Source organism: Rhynchophorus ferrugineus, unplaced genomic scaffold, assembly GCF_030347505.1.
Source record: "Rhynchophorus ferrugineus isolate W39M unplaced genomic scaffold, kcgeb_rfMv2 rfM6, whole genome shotgun sequence".
Taxonomy (NCBI): Eukaryota; Metazoa; Arthropoda; class Insecta; order Coleoptera; family Curculionidae; genus Rhynchophorus; species Rhynchophorus ferrugineus.
In genome coordinates this window covers 12,059,816-12,082,455 of record NW_027472585.1, presented here as the reverse complement: position 1 = coordinate 12,082,455, position 22,640 = coordinate 12,059,816, and the positions used below count along the sequence as shown (strand labels likewise).

The 22,640-nt window shown below is 32.9% G+C and overlaps 1 protein-coding gene across 1 annotated transcript in view; it reads right to left on the bottom strand.

Moving 5' to 3' along the window:
• Window positions 1-554: 554 nt before the first annotated feature.
• LOC143199184 (transcription factor Sox-9-B) overlaps window positions 555-22,640 on the bottom strand; it is a 49,666-nt gene continuing 27,580 nt past the window's right edge. The window contains exon 3 of the mRNA XM_076409009.1: window positions 555-2,050. Within this exon, the coding sequence (XP_076265124.1) occupies window positions 1,246-2,050 (805 nt within the window). The 3' untranslated portion in view covers window positions 555-1,245. The remainder of the gene's footprint in view (window positions 2,051-22,640) is intronic.

Below are 22,640 nucleotides of genomic sequence, written 5' to 3'. Positions count from 1 at the left end.
TCGTAGAGACAACGCTTATTGTCGGGACGTCGCTGTTTTAATAGACCTTCTTAAGAAGTATTTCAACGTTAATATATTATTTATATTCTCTATTCGAAACATTTCACAACAACTTTATATAATACTTTCTCGTAATTTATTTAGAGTATATCTATAAATTTTAAGAAATAGAAGTTATAGACTGGTGATAAATTGGTTTTCTACTTTCCCTAACTCTTTGAAATTTTTAATTTTAACTAAAAAAATATAAGTCTTTCAAACAGGGTTTCTGAAATGGCCTTATTCGATCTATTCTAATCAATCAACTCAAATATATTCCTTAAGTTTAAAAAGGAGGCAGAAAACCTGATGGAACCAAATCAGGTAAATAAGGCGATCAACAACAAGAACAGAACTTTTAGTAAAAATGTCTCTACGAAACAATGATATCTGATAAGACATTATCATTATGAAAAGAACAACAAATGTTATCGGTTATAGTTCCAGGGGAGGAATTTTTACGTTTTACTTATCACAGTGATGTGATATGTAAATGATATAAAAATAAACACAAATATCATGGAAATACAAAAATATTTATTTACATTTTTAATAATAACAATATAATCTAATCCTTAAACAACTAATTAATAATATAGATATACACTTAAAACAGTGTATTACTTAAGTCATAGGTTACCGCAATACCTATATAGAGATTCTAACTGAAGTAATAATAAACCATAATAATAATAAAGGAAATAAATGAACAGAGTTCGTAAAATAAAAAAAAACGTTTCCACTATTTTAAATTCGACACAAACTAGGGAAACGCTACAAACTTTTATAGCGAACCATAAAAATCAGTTTGGTCGTAATCAATCTGTCACTTTTTAATGAGATTCCATGTTTTTACTGTCGAGGAAAAACTATCAAGTTTTGTTCAAATTTACATGCATCTAAACAAGATCATTTTTTATAACAATGATATTAGTTAAAACTGTATATATTGTCGAAAAATACATTCTGTATCGATCTGTCTCTTAGGCAGTGTCATTTTATATCATATAGCTGATTATTTATATTGTTTACAATTAACTATAATGACACATTAAACATTTTGTCAAAGAATGTCAGTGATCACTCATGTGAAGTTTGGTTAACGATTCGGTAATTCTTTAACTGAATATATAAACGAATACAGTAAAAATGATTTGGTAGATCGTTTGTGCAGATTCACAGATTCTTAAAATCACAGATTTCGTTTTATAAGTTGTAGGGATTGGTCCAAGTGTCTGTAACCGCACTGCCCTCCAAAGAACTAAAGTTACCTGTTAAGGAACCACCACCAAATAAGGATCTTTGCGGCATATACTGATAAGAAGGCACGTACTGACTGTTGCCAGCGTAATATGCGCTTGGTGCAATACCTGATTGGTAAGGATAAGATGACGAGGAATTATTATGGGCGTATCGTTCGTTTTTGATGACAGACGTTGACTGCAGCTCGTGATACCTGTTATAATGAGATTCGTCAAAGCTTTCCTGAGGTGGTACCGTCCCTTCGGTACAGAGTCTTTTTGCTTTGTAATTATTGTTGCTCTCCTCCTGATGTTGAGCATTTTTATGACAACTAGCGTAATTATACGGCACATCGGACGGTAAATACTGATCCAGATCGCTGCTGTCCAAACCTTCTTCGGCTCCGTAAATCGCGTAGCTCCCGTCATCCAAATCCGGCAACCTGTGATAAGTGTCCAAATCCAAGGCGTGCGGATCGCAGGACTTCAGCAATTGATGCGGGTTGATTTGAGGACTGTTCGGTTGAGAGGAGCAAGTGGAGGGGCTGGTGGAACTGTGACTCCTCGGGCTGCACGGTGAATCTTCCTGCTTGAGCGGGCGGGAGAAGGCGGAGTTCTGGCCGTGGGCCATCTGCTGGTTCGGGTCTGATGCTTTGGTGGGTTTCCGACGTCTCGGTTGGTACTTGTAATCCGGATGTTCGCGTTTGTGGATGACGCGCAGTCTTTCGGCCTCCTCGATGAAGGGTTTCTTATCGTTTTCACTGAGCACCCTGAAAAGAACAGAAACAGAACGTTAGTAATATGAAATGACAGTAACTATTAACTATATTAGTAATTAACAATTATTCTCAAAACGAATATACTTGTTTAGGTCCCAATGAATCAAATAGTCCAGTCATATCACCCTAAATTTGGTCAAAGTCGGTAAGTACGTATAAACATTGTGACATTCTAAAAATTTTCTCAAAAGTCACATAAGATCTCGTGCCGGCGCCTAGCAGATCAAAATTTAATGCTATTTAACGCGAAATAATTTTATTTATTAATTATTACAATATTAACATCATATTAGACAAAAAGCAAAACACATTAGAACTAAAACAAAACAACAATACTGGTTAGACAATTATAAAGCTACGTAACCAACGAAGAACTGCACGATGACCTGGAAATCAAAGGGATTTGCGAAGTTATCCCAGATTTCGCCTTGAAACACGAAAGAGGATTACTAAATCATACTAACGTGGAAGCAATACAACTGCTGGACAGCGCGCAGGATATCAGGAGATTGAAGCGAACCCAACCATACGAAATTATATAAAGTATTTACCTTTAGTGTAAACTATAGCTATAAGTTATTATAATTTTATAATTGAGGAATACATATTGATCTATTTTCTCGCACTCGTCTTGCTAAGTGTAAGCAAGTAGCTGTAGTAAGTTGTGAATTAATCCAAGTACAAATGAAATGTAGTAATAAATTAACTTATAATTAAGATTGTACTAAGGATATCTAATAAAGACGTTATAAAAAATAATTACAATATATTCAATAATGTTTTCCGTTAATCAATTATATATTTCTTTAATAACACTTACAAATTCGTGTAAGTAAAAATACTAATTACAAAGTTAAATATATACATTTGTACTAATTTTTATTTAGAAAGAAATACTGAGAAAAACCCTAATACCAACTTACCAGGTTGGGTTTATTAAAACAGGTGTCATTGAAAAATTGTCTATGAATTAAACATACTTCTATAAAATTTGGTACGACGGCTCCGTCCATAAGCAACAGAAAATCAGAGTTAAAACATAAGGAAGCCTACTCTACAATAAAACCTAAAGTAGGTATACTACATGAAAGTGTATTGGGACCATTTTTTTACCTACTTTTACTACTTCACACATGTGATATAGGACAAATAAAAAAGATTACGATGGCTACATTAATTGACGATACTACGATTCTTGCTGTCGGAGACAAAAGCGAAAAAGAAGACCGAAAGCTACAACAGGCCAATGACAATATAATAGACCCAAACCTGGAAAACAAAAATTAACCAAAGTAAATCTGTGCATGTGCAGTTTACCTTTAATTAGGCCACACAAACGCCAATAACAATAAATAATATTATCATTCCATATAGCAATAACGCTAAGTAACTCGGGTTGAATCCTGATGCAAAACTTCGTTGATATTAGCTAAATGAAAGAAAATCATACATATTATACAAACACATGATAAAACCTATATAGATATACAGAATCCAATTATGGGGTGTTCCACAAAAAGCGAAGTCCGAAGAAGCATAGTCGGTGCACCGAAATACTATAGAACTGATTTCTTACTCTGAGACCTTCAGATAACGACAGTTACGGAATCAAGAGGAAAAATGAAGGCAGAATCAGGTTAATATCAAAGTGCTGCAACTATTGGATAACATCGGAACAGATACACACTCAAAAGAATCAAACCATTTGATTTTGTGTAAAAAAGTAGTGTTAAAACACAAACATTATTAGACTAGAGACTAAGTTAGGGCTGATGGTCCTTCTGATTAGTCTCCCAGATAAATGATTAGATTTAAGCTATACCAAAGCGAAATTTTATGTTAGTCGGTAACAATTAGTCACAATGTACCAAATATAACATATTCTTCAATCATTGGATCTATGGTCAAATAAAATGGTGGTATAGAGTAGAAAATAAGAGAAAGTTAAAAACGAAAAAGTAAACTGAACTAAGGTTTGAAAAAATGAGTTCATTTTATTATATAAAAGGTTAAATGATTTACATTATTTGGCACGCTTATAATTTATTGCGAAATTAACAATCTTCGGTTCATTTACATATTTAATGTAAGTGTTCAAATTCGATTCTAAAGAGTGCAGAATTATATTCGAGAATGCGTAAAAACAAACTTTGATCGAACTGAAAAATCGCTCAGTTAAATACAATATTGAACCAAAATTGTCATAAATCTTCCCAAATAACTTCATATAGATTTTAACAAATAAATGCGTTCGAATTTTGAGAATATTCGGGGGCCAAGATGAAGAAGCTAGAGCCATTTCTATTCAATATGTAAACATACTCAAATCATTATATTGAATTCATAAATTGCACTCTACATGGCAAATTAAATCGATATCAATGACTTCCATTAAATGAAAAATTGAACTATGTGTCAAAAAACTAAGTCTATAAACAGACCGTACAAGCACCAATAACATTAAATAATACTATCCATTCCATACAGCAACAACGCTAAGTATCTCGGAATGAATCTTGATGCAAAACATCTTTGGAAGGAACTTATAAAGAAGAAAAGAACTGGAATTGAAATGTAGGAAAATGTACTGGCTAATTGAAAGAAAATCACAATTATCAGTACATTTTTTTATTATTTAACTAATATATTGTTACTAGTCGTTTCCGTCTAACCTACAATTTGTCTTTATGCTAACTTAAATCTAGATATATAACCAGGAGGACCCATCGGCTCTAACTCAGTCAATGGTGAAATAATGTGTATACATGTCACTGCTGAATTTTTTAATATCACAATTATCAGTACATAATAAATTGCTATTATATAAGCAAATACTAAAACCTATATGGACATACGGAGTTCAATTATGGGGATGTTCTGCAAAGAGTAACATATATAAAATACAAATTTTTCAGAACAAAGTCCTGAAAGGTATTGTGGGCGCACCTAAATACTATAGGACAGTCAGTTAAAAAATAAAGAGAATTACAAGGGGCATGACGAAAGACTCCATTCTCATGAGAATATTGAAGTATTGCAGCTTCTGGATACCACCTTAACAGGACACAGACTGAAAAGAATCAAATCATCTGATTTTGTGTGGTGTTGTGCAGTGAGGTGCATAATAAAAATACAGCAGTGACATGTATAAACATTATCTCACCAGAGACTGAGATAGGGACGATGGGTATACTTATCATAAAGACATATTGTAGGTTAAATGGAAACGACTAGTAACAATGTAATAATTAAATAATAAAAAAATAACTAAGTATTTTTTATCGGCCAATAAATTCATATTGAAGAATGTACAACAGATGGTGCTGTACATTAAACCACATCCGGTACGTTTGTAATCAATTTCATGTTGAAGCCTCACTCCCTCAAATTCATTTTTCAGTATGTGTCATTTCGTCAAAATAAACATTTTTTCAGTGCGCCAAAAATATTTTGATTTGTACAGAGCAAATCGCATTTGCGGAAAATTTTACTTGTTAATTTGAAGTAATAGGCGGCTAAAGGTCATTGAACGCTGTGTGAAGCTTACGGCGACCATTATTCGTTCATTTCAACATGCGAATATTGGTTTAGACGTTTTAAAATTGGTGATTTTTATATCAAATAGAGAGTTCTGAACAGCAAAAATCGTCATCGACTACAATTGATGCGTTTGTGTCGAGTATTGTCCAAAAAATCGGCCGGAATACGAATAAAGACACAACAATGTTAATCTTCAGTATAACAACGCTTGATCAGATCATATATGAATCACACAAAACCGGTGAAAATATACTTGGAAATATTAAAATGGGTCTGCTGTATTCTTAATTTTCTCCTTTTGATTACTACTTGTTCCACACTACGAGTCGTGACGTATTTGAGCAGTGCTTCACTTCTTATGAGGAAACCAAAAAGGGGTGGATTCATGGACAGTTTTATTTCTTTATATTTTCTCTATTCATTATCCTCTACTTACTTATTTATGTATCCATTTAATGTTATCTATTTTATTCTACTCTATTTTATTATTTCTTTGAATCGTCGTATATTCCCCATAATTCTTAAATGATGGCAAACCAAAGATAATAGCTTTATGATTGCAATTGTAAATATAAATTATAACTATTTTACGAACCAAAAACTAACGCCAAAGTGGCCAAACTTACTGATGTGTAGTTACGACCTATAGATAACTTAAAGAATACATAAACGCCACCGAAAGTGGTTTTTGCTGGCTCTTGGTGGCAGCGTATCTAGCGTGTTGCTTTTGGCTTTTTCCCTTGTACGCATTGCACGTTCTTCAGAGCTGGAGCTGGATAAGTGAGTGCATGATAGCAACTGAACTGTTTATTTATTTGAGAATTTAGTGGCAAGGGCTCGCGCGTTACTTCCCTTAATCTCATTACACGCAATTATTGTTTGTGTTAGGACATACAGTGATACGTCGTGCATTACCTTCTCTTTGTACCGTGTGCACATGTCATACATCACACATCAGCTCTTGTACGTTCATTATGTCAGAGTTGAGTACAGTAGCAATTAGAATTGTTTTGTATGTCAAAGCCAAACTGAACTAAAACTCAAAGTTAATTCGGCAACATTGCAATATTTCGACGTCACTAATATCCATGATCCATTACTAAAAAAAATGAATAGACTATACATAGTTTTTTTTTAGATAGAATACGTAAATTGTCAGCAAGATAGAAAAAAGTAGCAGCTATCGATGGACAATACAAAACTAATTTATAGGCTTAATATTCGTGCTAGTGTTAGATTTTAGAAGCGCCCGATATTATAAAAAGTTTAGTCACCTAATTGATGAAAAGTAAAGTAAAGTAAATCAGTTAAAACTGAACGAAAATTGTGATCTCGTTTCCAATTGTCAAGATACTTAAATATTTCCTTGGCAAATTTAAATCGATACTAATGGCTTACAATAAACGAAAGATTCTTTCATCATTGGACGGAAGCTTGGTCATCACTACATGCAAGCGGAATAAAACGAACCGAAACGAAAAAAAAAACTGCCGCCGCCAACTGCGACTTCCAAGTCCGTCGCGTTGCACTATCTGCATTATCTCGGGACTTTTGCAGCGCGGTCTTACAGACTGCTGAATATAATTAAAATCGTAAAAATTAATACGCTTTTCTTTCGATAAGCGCATAATTAAGACCCAATGTGCCCCAGATACATATAATTCGATTAGTGCCTTTTCCTAGAAACGCATAGCCAGCAGCATATGCCCGAGATAAGTGCGACTCTCGGATGACAAATAACGTATAATCTCGCGTCGTTATTGTTATTTACGTTTCCTGCTGTCGCACGTACTTTTAGGCATTCCTGAACTAGTGGCGATTTTTTTCCTGCGGAACGGTTTTAATCGCGCGTTCGCATTTTATTAATCAGTCGCAGGATTCGATATCAAATTCGCTTTGTTCGAGGCCAGTATCGCTGACTCAGGTTTCGAACATGCGATGATTTATCGACGTGCAACTGCGCTGGCCAACTCAAATCCTGAGATCACCCGGCCTCCTATGATACTAGGGTAAATAAAATCGTTGTGATTCATTTGCGACCAGTTTGAGATTAGTCCAAATGTCCCAGGCCCGTTGATAAGGCATCGTTAACAATCTAATATTTGTTTGTTTTTCAGATGTTTTGAGAGAATGGATAAAATAATATGAACACCTGACATATACATATATAATATTTATTTTGCTTTATTTATTTATTTTTATTTTGCCAACATTTGCTTTTAAAAAAGTTGTGTAAAATTTTGACCCATTCTTGTTACCAAACCACCCACCAATAGCTTCACTAATATTGGAGATGGAAATATGCTCCTCCTTCTCTGCCCCAAGACACCTCATGACTGTTCAATTATGTTGGGGTCTGCCGATTGTAATCGCTAGGAAAGATGTTTGGTACTAGGACAACTGAACATATTAGACAGTGTGTATGGGCATATTATCATCTTGTAATGTGGCAGTATTTACCAGCAATATACTAGTTAGTCATAATAAGAATTTCATTAATGAGGAAGTTGAGAGATTCACTCGCAGTAATCCGGCCAGTGATGTGAATGAAAAGACCAGCTGAATACCACGATATTACCGCCCTCGGGCAATTACGATGGCCAAGTTTTCTTGGGATTGATCTTGACTTCTCTTGATCGTAACCACAATTCTTGCATGTCAGCTTTATGGAGCTCCCATTGCACTGTTTTTATCGAAACCATAGTGCTCAAATGAGTCTTGAGTTCTACTGTCCTTTTTGCTGGGGTAGTTTTATATTATCTAGTCACAAGCCTTTATAATATTCGTCGGGCCTCCCATCTTTTGGATTTCCCCATTGCTCGTAATCGGTCGCTAGTAGTTTCTTGGGCAATATTTAATAATATAAAACCATCAATGGAAATCGCTATCGACTACATTTGATGCGTTTGTCCGTATTATTCTAATCAAGTGTACAGCTTTTATGAAGGTTACAACATTTCTATTTCAGCGTAGCGTTAGTATGTATGTCAGCTATATGGAGCTCCTCGTACTGTTTTTATCGAAACACTATTACTTAAAAGAGTGTTGAGTTCTATTGTCCCTTTTGCTGCGGTAGTTTTATATTGTCCGCTAATTAACATAGGGTTTCGCTCACTATTCCTGTCCACCGAAGAGATTTGACCATGTTTTGTATATATTATTAATAACACAGCGTCACAGAGCAAAGCGTACAATACACTGAAATATAACAAAACACATGAGCTGAAAAGTCACGGCCGTAGCAAAGAAAACGCGTTATTTTTTTGTTCAAAATTGTCTTAATCTATCCCACAATGATTTCAGCACCACTGTAACATTTTAATACCACTTTTGTAGAACTACTTATCTTTTGACTCAAAATAGGCCTGTCACCATTTGATGTCCACTCAGATGAAAATCGTTTTGATTCCTTTCAACATTATTCAGTTCATTTTCATTTAAACATGGCTAAACCCTGCTCAGAATCATACGGAATTATAAGAGGCTCTGAAACAACCTTTTTTGCGTGTATCCCAAGCCGCACTAACTGTGGATAGGCTGGGTTAGCGAGATGGTGGACCGAAGCAAAAGATGAGTGTAAGAGAACAAAGGATGAGTAAATTATTATAAAGGACTGTATTGTGACTTACTTAACCACATACATGCATGTTTTATCCTGCTTTCATCTTTCGAATAAAAACAACGCAGTTGTTCCAAGAAATACCCGATATCTCGCGAGATCCGAGTTTCCAGATTACATTCTGGTTTCTCTATATGGATGACTGCACAAGAAGAAACCATCCTGAATTAAGTAGAATGGTAATCTTTTTTAATCACAAACTTTCGTGCCTAAAATAGCTACTATGTAAGTGCATGCTCATGTTTCAACAAATTAAAACCATTTTTTATAACTGAATCGAACAGGTATATGAAAATAAATTAGGAAACCGCCCATTTACTTATATAAGCTTTAATATAGGTGCACATCTTTCTTACTACGTTAGTATTTCATGAGATGCTCTATCCTAATCTGCTCATTATCTCACTACCATAAGAGTATCAAATCGACAGCAGTTAGGTTTAGCTACATATAGTCTATTCAAAGTACATTCATTTTTTGTACATAAGTCATCAAGACGTTTAATGTATTGCCTGTCACAATTTGTAAATTCGTTTTAGAATCAAACAATATTTTCCTTCTCATTTTATTCTAGATAAAAAGAGATACAATGCTGTCTGACTAGTTCGAACACGTAAACAAATAAGCCTGAAAAAGTCGTCCGGTTGTCAGACGTATGCAAAATTCTTGAACGCAATAGTGATAAGAGGTTATAACTCTAACCTATAAACTATTGTGTCTGTATAATTAACTGTAGTTTTTAGATGTATTATAACGTTAAAATAAATTATATTTGATAACATTTTTGTTCAATTATTTCATTTAGATTAGAATTTTGTTCTATGTCAAAGCCAAACTGAACTAAAACTCAGAGTTAATGCGGCAACGTTGCGACGTTTTGACGTCACAAATTTACAAATGTACAAAACAACTTTGAATAGATTATAACATCAGTTACTTTGCAAAAAAGTGTACATTACCACAAATAACCTACTTTACTTTAATAAATATTTTTAAAAAATATTGATATTTTAAGCCGATATATAGATATTTTTTCAAAAATTTAATTCCTTGTACATTTTAATTTAATTATATTTAATAAGTCTTTAAAATTGATACTTAATATTGAAGATTTAGTGCATTTTAGTACTTTAACTTTAAAGGTTTGTTAAAAATATCGCTACTTTTTAATTTTTTTCATTAAAAATATCGACATATCTTTTGTGAAATGTGGATATTTTTCCTGTCGGTGGCCGACATCGCTAATATATACAGCTTAAGATATATTTACTCTATATTATCTAATGTTTAAACTTACAGGATATCTTTACAAAACACAAGATGATAATGAATGATGTGATATCACATTTTTATATATTAATAAAATAAAAAGATCTTCTTGTCAACAAAGTGAAACTACTAGATGCACTGATTGCTTCCAGAAAGATATTAAAATCATTGTTGTTTCATTTTACTACAGCTTCAAACTTTCTAATTTTAAAAATATATAAAAAATATCACATAAATAACATCTGCAATATAAAGGAGGATCGAAATTGAAATTAAAATTCCCCTTGCTTCAAAGGATCAACAGTTTGTTCAATAACTTCTACTATCTATTCTCCTACAGTAAAATTAAAAATTCAAAGCCATTTTAACATTTCATCATTCACAGTAACATAACCAAAACATCTCGATGTAATTATTTAAAATAATTTTAATTTTAACTTTAATTCAAGCCGAAGAATTAAGACAATTTCTCGTGTATTACGTTATGTTTATTTATTCAACTGACCGATCTCGTGGCACCCACCATCCTTCTGGGAACATACGAAAACGGAATCGCGAATAGCTGAAATCCAATAGCTCACCATACGGGTTGGGACGGGGCATGACGGTACCGGTGGTCGCCCGCTGCGCCCCCTACCGGCAAAGAGACGGCCGCGCCTCCATGGGAGGCACATCAAAGACGCCGACCAACTGCGTAATGCGGCGCACGACGTCGATGCGCCGATAGCGACCCCGTCGGTCATTACTGGTCATTAGGCAGCATGACTGAGGCTGAGAATACGTCAGGATTTCGCTTGTGTATGACACACTTTGTCGCGCGTTTATTTTCATTGGTCTAGTTAAAAATTGGTATTTTTTTCTAATAGAAAAATCTCTTGGTCTTCAACATAACATATTCGAAGTTATTTCACTACCTTCATCCAAATATCTTATCAAATTCACAGTTGAATCATTTTATTCAGTTTGCTAAGAATAAACGTTAAAATGATGCAATAAACATGGCTCGTTTGTATTCAGGCGACCTTGTGACTGATTCAAAAAATCCCCTCCGGTGAGTGTCTAACTTTTCTTTTCTTTTGCCTGATATATATCTGATGAATCAGTTTGCATATAGACACCAACTTCCTTGAAATTCCATGCTGTAGATTCAATGTGCATATATTATCTCCCTACCCTTCCCTGTGTTGTTTCGGTTGATTATATAAGACAAACAAATATTGTTATGTAAAAATCACACTTACATCCCATATTTTACCTAACTTTAGGATAATGGTTGAAACTTATAAATTAGGAGAATTATTTATTGGAATTGATATTGATAGTGTTATTTATCATTAAAAAAAAATACTAAAATTAACAAAGAATAAATATTGCAAATATAGGTCATAATATATATATATATATATATATATATATATATATATATATATATATATATATATAATATTTTTATAATATAATTTATTAGCTTAATAACAGATCCAAGACTGAACATTCCAGGTTAAGAAAAAAGTACCTAAAAGTAAAAAACTAAAAACAGTAAATATACTGGGTACAGATTGTATATTTACAATTACTCTTTACTCGGATGCCTATAGTTTTATTACATTTCACTGGAAAATAAAACTAACATCTAATAATACTAATTTATCTTCAAATACACAATAAACAAAATAACTTGGCACAGCACTTTAGGTAAATTACGCTTAAGAATATTTAACTACGTGAAATTATCAGCTAAAGAATCGAGAAACATATTTAAAATATTGCGAATAGAGAATAAAACCCAAATTATATATTAGAAATTAATTAGAATTATGTTTCTAAAAAAATAACAAATGATGACTACCAAAAAGGCCTTCAGCAGACTTGATTTTAATCAATTATTATTAATTAAGATCCAAATAGGATATTCACGAATATCTAAATAATTGTTAAGCAATGCATTTAATTCATAACCTTTTATAAAACATGGTATATGGTATATTCAAAAGGTTACTATAGGACTAAAGATTATTTTTCGATTATTATTTTTAGCGTCCAAGGTATTACGAAAACTATACTACATAATGACTAGGAATATCTGCTGTTAAAGCTGCATCTCCATGGAATACATGGAGGGGAAGGAAAATGAAAGTTCAATTACTAGATGGACAACAAATCTTTCGAAGACGTGCAGATACTGGAAACTTGTGTATTAGTATCAGCAACTCCCAGCATAGAAAAAATAGAAATTCGACGTTAGGGAAGTGTTAAAAGAGCGCTGCGATCACAATATGTCATTGGCCAATTTAAAGTGTTATAGAAAATATTTGTTACAGTATCATGAGTTAAAAATGCAATTGCTATTTTAAGGGTATTTATTTCCTTAATAGAACCTATATTGAATGAATTTCCAACTCATTACACTCTCTTAAGGAATCTTAACTAAGATACATTTAGATATATTTTGAATTTATTATGGTACATGGGGTCACAAATATATATCCTTCAACTAATATACTTGAAAAATCATTGAAAGCGCTCATCATTATTTCATTTTCTTGAGCAAAATGTAAAGAAAATGAACTTTTTGGGTTAGGTGTTCATTAAAAATATGTTCCCAGTATAATATTACTAGAAAATATCCTTACAATAGATCTCATAAAATTGATGACACTAGATAAATATGAAAAAGGGAAAAGCTGTTGAACAATATTTTGATTATATTGCGTAGAATAGTGCTTTTAGCCTTTGTTTTTACTTATATACTTATATCATTTATACATATATTCTAGTTACATTTGTATACATCTTCTGTACACAGCTTATCTTCCTACAACAAAAATAACTACTGCGGCAAAGACGCAGATGACACGGCAGTTTTAGCCCCTTATGAAGATTCAGTCAGAGTATCAATGAACCTACAAACACACCTAAATCAAATTCAAATATAGCTGAAGAGATGGCACATAAAAGCCAACGAAACAAAATCCAGTCATATAACTTTTACGCTACGTAGAAGAACATGTCCCCCAATCTATATCAATAATTATCAACTCCCGCAAGCGGATAAATATCTTCGTATGCACCTAGATCGACGCCTAACTTGGAAGAAACATATACTCGCCAAACGGAAACAACTTGGACTTAAACTATACTAAATGTATTAATAATTAATTTGAATATTATTGGCCAATAAATGGGTCTTAACTCTGAACATTTCCTCAGATCTTACTATCCTGACTCCCACATCTAATAACTCTCGAATAGACTTAAACGAGATGAATTAGATCGAACTGAATTGGAATTAATAATTTAAAATATCCAGAACTAAAAATAAAACGAATTTAATGAAGGGAAATTAGGCTAGAAAAATAAATCAAAATATAAAGATGGGGTATCAGATCGTTAATACATGGATAACGTTCGAGCTATTTTAACACGATTTAATATGTTAGCCGTCATGTAGAACGGCGATGAACCTGTTTCCAACAGTAAACAAATGCTAATTTAAAAAATGTTCGAGATTGCAATCATGGATATGCCAAAACCAATTAATAACGTTGATAAAACGTTCTGCTTGCCGCACATCTAAATGGTCTCTGAGAAATTCACCGCTCTATGCCAAGACTCTTTATTTATAACGTTGTCGAGCCATGTATCATTTATGTTTCGAAAAATAGATTTTCCATCTATTCGGCTTTAGTTACTATTATTTGTTGGTTTACGAATAATTTCGGATCATAGAAAAAATAATTCCGTTAAAAATATTGAAGTGGTATTGCATAAGACATATTTATCCAAATTGTTTATATAAGGCTGTAGAAGAAGTACAAGTAGCAGTTAACAAGATCTACAAATGAACTAGACGCTAAAAAATACAGCTTAAAAGCCCCAAATCGGTCAATGTTAATTTGGCGTTGTGGCGAAATTACAAAAACCTAATAACAACACTTGACGGATGCCAGATTCCTCAAGCAGAATCATTCAACGGCATTCACCTGAATAGTAGGTTTTGGTAAATTGAAAACGCCGTGTTGGACTAAAAGCAGAGCAGATCAGACTCAAAACAACTGTACTGTTTAGTTGGAAGGTATTCTCAACTAGATCTAGTATCAAAGAGAATGATTTATCGTAAAACAACAAAACAACTAGTAATTCAAAGCTGTTAAAACTAAGTTCTACGATTAAGTACCAATGATTATCGCTACGTAACCAATGAAGAGCTGCACGATGACCTCGAAATCAAATGGATTTGCGAAATAATCCAATATTTCGATATATAACAACAGCTATACAGATGTATTATTCCCGTACCCATCTAGCTTGTGTACTAATGCCAAAAACCACAGAACAGTAGTAAAACATTCATTTTTAAATGAAGATTTATTGTATTTTTATCAAAATGAGCCAATTAAGAAAATCTTGAATCTCTTTTATGTCTTCTTCTGACTAAAAATAGGTGCCATAAATGGTAACCGGAATTTCTAGGAAGATAATGAAGTCGACTGAAACAATATCAGGTGAATACAGTAGTTGTTCGACGATATTTGATGAGATTCCAGTTAAAAAAATTACCTTATGAAATGTTGCGTAAATATGATGCAAAATTCAAGAGTTATCTTTCCACAAATGCGGCCTCCCTTAAAGAATTTGCCATCTTAAAATATCTCAATCTTTTTTTCAAGATTTTCAGTCCTAACTTTCTTCAGTTTAACAAATTTTAATTTAAGGCAAATCTCTTTGACCTCAACTAGACCGTTTCTTAATGCATTATATACATTATATATGTTCTGACCACGGACTATACTGAGATCTGAGAGACCATCCGTTTTGAATGGTATTACGAGTGAAATATTTAAAAATAAAAGCCGGTGTGATTTTCACCTGTTTTTACCCTCAGTATCGCTTTGTATCGTCATTCAACAAGTCGCTTCCTCTTTCCGTTAAGTAAAAACAGATTTTTGAAATAAATTAATAGTTTTGTTTTCTAAACTATTTCACATTCTTTAACTCATGAGCACATATTTTTGATAAAATATCTGCAACAGTTGTTCTGCGATGTGACAAAATTCTATTTCAATCACGAAATATTAAGATGAACTTAAAAAAACAAAAACAACTGCAAAAGGTTGTACCAAGGTACAAAAAAAACCTTAACAATTCTTTTAAGGAGTTATTTAGTTCTTTGATCAATAACCGTTACATTTTTGACATAATATATTTTACGATACAGTGTAAAGAACTTATATAAATTTATTTTGATATAAATCACAATCACCTAATTCACAGAAAGCACATATATAAACAACATCAGCAAATATCCGCAAATACATAAAATGTTAATCTTATGTTAATACAAACACGGAACGCACTCAAGTGATTGTGTGAATGACGAAACAAATTTAACGTTATTTTGAATTGAAGACACCAGCACTCGTGTAATATTATGTAACAGATGATTTTGTTGTCTTTTAAATAATATTATACATAAACCCCTACCGATTGCAGGGGAAAGGCATAATTGTTTTGTAGTATCTATAAAAGACTTGATAATGACAAAGAAAACTTGAGGAAATAAAGAAAAGATAGAGTCCTGCAATTTTGTTTTCAATAATGTTTAAAATTAAATCATATTGTTATTCACGACGCACCTATTTTTCTAACAGTACATTTCAACATTTCATCTTGCACAACCTGTACGGTGGGTGACGCATTTCAACAGTGTCACAAAATGTAAAACGACCTAATTTTTTTATAATTACATCTTATATTACATATGCTTAGTAAAATCTTCAAAAAAAAGTAAAAGTAGTGCAATCCCTTATTTGCACCCCATAGGTCCAAATTGGCTTTATTATTGACTGATAAACCAATCTCTTGGATTTTAGATCAGGTTGAGAGTTTATCCCGACAAACCAGTGCGGTTGCTTGACTTTGAAAACTACTTAATAACGAAAATAATTAAACAGATTTTGGGGAGTATTAAGGATAACTTGGGTCTACAGCCATAATTCTGAATCAAAATAAAGGCTAAAGATTGGTGTAAATCTGTCTTCGCCTTCACCGAAATTAATTAATATTCAGAATTGTTGAATTGTATTGAAAAAATTGTTTCTAACAGATTATTTGGTACCATTTTATATCAGTCTTAATAGGTAAGTTAATCTTATATATAAAATATCGTATATATCTCACTAATACTTACTCGCGTTTCAAATACAAGAATATTCCATGTAAAACGCACTATATTTCTTTTACTCAGTCAAAAGTTATTGCTCTTTGAAGAATTGAGATTTCAGAAGGTTATTTTTGATATATTTAGCTCTTTTAAATCTGGGAAAAGAAAAATGCAGAACAGACTAATTAACTAATAAGAGAAATAAGAATTAAGAGAAGACTAATAATGACTGCTCATGACAGCTCCAATACTCTGACAACCGGACGACTTTGACAGGCTCATTAGTTTACGCGTTCGAACTAATCAGACAGTATTTTGTCTCCTATCAACTACAATAAAATGAAAAGGAAAATATTGACTGATTCTGAAACCAATTTACAAATTGCACAAATGTACAAAACAACTTAAAATGACAGTGTTTTTAAATATATAATGAAGAGCGATAGAAGAATGTATAGAGAACGCTCACGCCAACTGTCAAGTAAATCTGACGAGTAGAACTTAAGGTATCATGTTAACCATCTCAAAAAAAATCAGTTTCGAGAAAACCGCGTTTAAAATTTAATTTTTAGATACCGCTTCACTAAAACAGCTCTGACTCCTATAATAATTTGGATTTTTAAAACACTCTTAAGGAAAAATTCCTAACTGGTTAAGCAGTGAAAATAAGGAAATTATGGTGTGAACAATACCACCCGATGGGACGAAAAATAAAAATTTCAAACGAATATTAACAAAACAGAAATGCATACAACCAACTAGTACTTCCCGTCATCTCGATACGATGATCAGTAAAAATTCGACACAGCCCAAGGTTATTAAAAAAGTAATAAAACAACTGATTTCATTACTGCGGACCCTTCACTTACATCCGGTACACTAACCAAGTAAACATTTTTACCTCGCACAATGTTTGCTGTCAAAATAAGAAACAAATATTTAAGCAAATATTCGAATACATACACTCGTACTTTTCCCGTAGCCCACCGTCTTCACCCTTTTCAATTCAACTATTTTTGACACTCGAGACCTAAAAACCTACGTACACGTGCACGTCGATATCAGGGCCGACAAAACTTCGAACAAACAAAGATTAATACTTCACAATTCATTGTTGCCTTATCGGGCAGCAATAAAGAAATAAAAAAAGGTCCAAGTGTCGGATATAAGTTCAGCTCTGAAAATAAACAGGAAATTGTTATTAGTAATAATTTCAATGATATATATGCACAAAAACGCGATATCGACCCATGCCGGACTGGAGGTTATACGTATCTGCTTTTAATTGGTCATTTTTTCTCAGTAGAATACGCTCCCTCGTAATTAAGAATCCCAGATAAAACGCGACAATGAAATTGATAACGTCTCGGTTCAGTGATGTTGCACATTCTCGTATCGATCTCACAATGTAGAAGAAATTTCAAGAAAATAATTTTGAAGAAACGGGACATGTATGACGAACACAAATAAAAAATTACTCGGTCTGCTTCTTTAATTCTTGGAGATTCTCCATTGCTATTGTTTAGATTCCACCATATTTCTATTACTTTGTTCTTCTCTTACTATGAACAACAATAGTAAGATGTTAAAATGACGGTGTTGTCTATTAATTATGTTGTGTTCGGGTAGAGTGTCCACTTCTGAATCAATATGCCGCTGTTTTCCATGACTATCTTGATCTTTACCTTTTTTTGAAGCAGTGTGTCTTATACCAAAAGATCGATTTCGCTACAAAAGTCTATGAAGAATTCGTATACCTTTCATTGGAGTGTTCAAGTTCATACTGTAATATGTGTCTCTGAATTTGTTTCTCAACCGTGTACTAACTGGAGCGCATCGTAAACATATGACTTCATTTCTGAATTGATCTCCGAGAGAGACATGAACGAATACTGGAAATTCCGAACTTGCTCTAACTGGTTTCAATACATCTTAGATCCATTACATAGCAATATATACGTCAATTGTCAATATTTTAGTGTTCTCATCAATTCTCAAGCCGTACGAAACTACAGTGTGAAATATATCATGAAATGTTGTTCAGTATGCTGATTTCTAAATAACAATAAAACTGATGTTATCTCCAAGCTGGTTGATCAACGACGAGGCATTTATATAGTTTCCAAGCCTTATATGTGAGTGAAGCAGCAGAGTAAAGAATCAACGTTTGTTCAAAAAACAACGCCTCGTAACCGTAACCTTGACCATCCGCATTAATACCATAGGCAAGCATAAACCTGTGTGTCTAATGAGCTTTAAAGTTACACAATTATCTTGACCTTCCCTAAGAACTTTAGAGATTCTTCTAGAAGCATGTACACTGCAGTGCATTGTTTAAAAGATATTCAGATATAAACCACATATACATTATTATAGTCCACAATTACTATATATCTTTCTCCCTTAACTTAACATCGAATAACAAGTTAACTGTTTTTGAACATGTTTGTTCAACTGTTTTGTGCTTCTGTTGCTATGAAATGAAATGCCCACTTACAAACCGTAGTGAATATTCTGAACTAAATAAACAATTCTGCAATCGCTGTTATGCTTTCGTTGATAACAATACTATATCAACACAATATTTGTTCATACATTAAAGAGGATAGAACAATTTGAATTATATAGCAACTCAATTAAAGGTACCCAGGTCACTATAACAAATGTCACCAAAAAATACTTTCAACTCAACAAAAATGACTTCCTCCCTATCACTGTATATTCAATCGAATAGAGTTGATATGGGGGCAGCAAAAACTTATTATAATACACATATTGGTCGAGGGATATTTCATCAAGAACTGTTTGGATATGTGGGAGGAATCATTATCAACCATAACACCTTGGGTTTGGATGAACTCGATAAGACATACAGAGGAAGAAATTGATGGAAATCGTGAACATGTTTTAGACAGATTAGAAATTAACAGTTTAGTGATTGAATTGGACAATGAATCGGAAAGTTTTCTTCAGTCACTTTGACTGAAGAAAACTTTCAGGGTAAGTGATAATGCTGTGCAATGCTGGAAATTCCCGAGACAGAGTGATGGGGGTGGAAACAACTAAAGGGATGCACATAATTAATTGAATATAACTGTAGAAAGTGGTATTGTAGGGCGTGAAAACATTAGGGTAAACTGTTTTGTAGATATGGTAAATGCAATAGACTTCATTCGGTGATTAATTTTATCAAGAATGGTGTACACAGATAGTAGCAGAATAAATAAAATATATACCATATGATACCAAAATGACTTGACCAATAAACACACCATCGAAGTAAACAAGAACTAAACGTAAAAAGGTAAACATGCTCTCAAATGAAACTAAAATACATTACTTTGATATATAATCGTTATGTAGGTAGATTAGGCCTCCAGGGGAAACCATTACATAAAAAAAGCACCTAGAACTCATAGGTAGCGTGAAAAAGAGTTCAATGGAAATCTGGTAAAACACAACACTAACCTACAACCTATTATAACTTTATAAACAATTGTAGTTCAATAACTATAACGTTAAAATAAATTATATTTGATAACAGTATTTGTTTCATTATTTTATTTAGATTAGAATTTTGTTGTATGTCAAAACCAAAATTAACGAAAACCCAAAATTGATGAGGCAATATAAATTTTATTGAACGGACTATATTTACTTTACTGGGAATATAAATTACTTCTGCAAATAATGTGGATGTGAAAGAAAAAATTACGTTTGAAATAGTGTTGTTTTAAATGCGCGCTAAAGCGCTCGAAAGTTTGCACATGACTTAGTTGTTTTGGTTGTACTGGACGGTTTGTATGGGTACAGGTCTTACAACATTATTTAATAATGTTGAATTGTAATTAGACATTATAATGTATATCGAGATGGTGTGACGATCCCTAATATAATTATTAATATTAAAACTCCATACAGAGTGTGTATTTTCGTTCCAAAGTAGAAAAAAAAGATGTGAAACGAGAACCAGTCAGTACAGTATGAACTTCAGTTACTTATTCACAGCAATAAGATCATTCTAACGAAAGTATTTAATATTTTAAGTACCTTCGATTATGTCTAGAATATAATTGACGTAACATAGAGGCAAGTAACACTGTTGATAACAATTAACATTAGGCCTCATTTGTTTTGTTTATTGTGTATATTAGTCCTCAGTTTTTATGTTTTCTTTTTCAGTTACCTAATAATATAGAAAATTATATTTAATATAATATAACTTATTAGGTCATACAAGTGTGCATGAAGTCAGTATATACTTTAACAAGAATCAAATGCCAACCAGGTAGAAGGAATTCATTGAATATTAACTGCTGTTTATTACTGAACGACATATATTTTTAAAATACAAAGAAATATATTAACTAAATCCGAGTCACTGAATACTGTTATTTACTTCTTAAACCTATTTACCTTCTTATATAAAATTTCAACCCAAAAGAAACCCTACCACATGGGTGGTGTGGAAAAGAGTTCAACGTTAATAAAACAACTCTAACCTACAAACGATTATACCTGTGTTCTTCATTATAGTTTCCTTCTAATAAGTAAGTTCTAAATCCTTCGATAATATATGTATTAGATGTACTATAATGTTAAAATAAATTATATTCCACAACATTTTTTTGTTTAATTATTTTAATTAGATTAGAATTTTGTTGTATGTCAAAGCCAAACTGAACTACAACTCAGAGTTGATGGGGCAACATTGCGACGTTTTGACATTACAAATTTCGATGACACATATATAAATAAACTTTGAATAGACTATAACTAGAATTCAAACGATTAAGAACGATATACTGGAACGAAGTATGTGTTACATGCAACGTAGCACCACCCATCATCAGAGACATGGCTAGTATTAAAATAAAGAAGCGCCGACCTATTTTGCAATGTTATTAAATTCAGCGGAATAGCATTATCTCGACTCGAACGTGACAAAAAACAAATTATCTATTTAATTAATAATAAAAATTTAATTTATTTTTCTGTTTACTCGCATTCATGAATGAATTTTATCTTAATAGCCAAATACATTGTATCGTGATGAATGAAAGACGATTTCGGTTTTGTGGGTCATTTCGCATCTAATACGTTTTAGTTTCAAGAGCACGTTACCAAACTGATAAAAGTGTAGACCAAAAGGAATTTAAATAATAAGTATTTCATTACGCTTGATGGACATTTCTGATGGTATATAAAAAAATTATTTATCTTTATCATTTGTCTATCAAGAAGGAAAATAAAAAACAAAAAGGAATTAAAATTTAAGAAACAGTTGGCACGTTATAGTTTTTCAAATTAAATTAACAGGTCAATTGGAGTCAAGCACCCGGCCTATCACAGTAAAATATTTTTTTTTTTGGAAAAATTAGTTTTTTTATTCAACATAATTCCAATTCCTTCAAGGGACTGAGGGTTCACTGATTATAGCAGCGAGCATTCTTTTGAGATCTGAGAATAGGAAATAATCGCTGGGGGCCAGATCTGGAGAATTCGAAGCACAATTCATGGATTTTTGCCTTCGTTTTCACTGACTTGTGACACGGTGCATTGTCTTGGTGACGCAGCACTTCCTTTTTCTTCAAATGCGGCCGTTTTTCGGCGAATTCGTCCTTTAAACGGTCCAATAACGCTATATAATAGTCGCTGATGACGGTCCTTTCGTTTTCAAGGTAGTCAATGAAAATTATTCCATGCGCATCCCAAAATACAGACTCCAAAACCTTGCCAGCCGACTGTTGCGTTTGCCCACGCTTTGGATTGGGTTCATCGTGTGTAGTCCACTCGGATGAGTGTCGATTGAACTTCGGAGTGTAATGATGGAGCCACGTTTAATCCATTGACACATATCGACGCAAAAAGCTTGATCATCTTCAAACACTGCTCAGAATCATCAACTCGTCGTTGCTTTTGGTCAAAAGTGAGCTCGCGTGGCACCCACTTTGCAGAGAGCTTTTTCATACCCAATTATTAGTGAATGA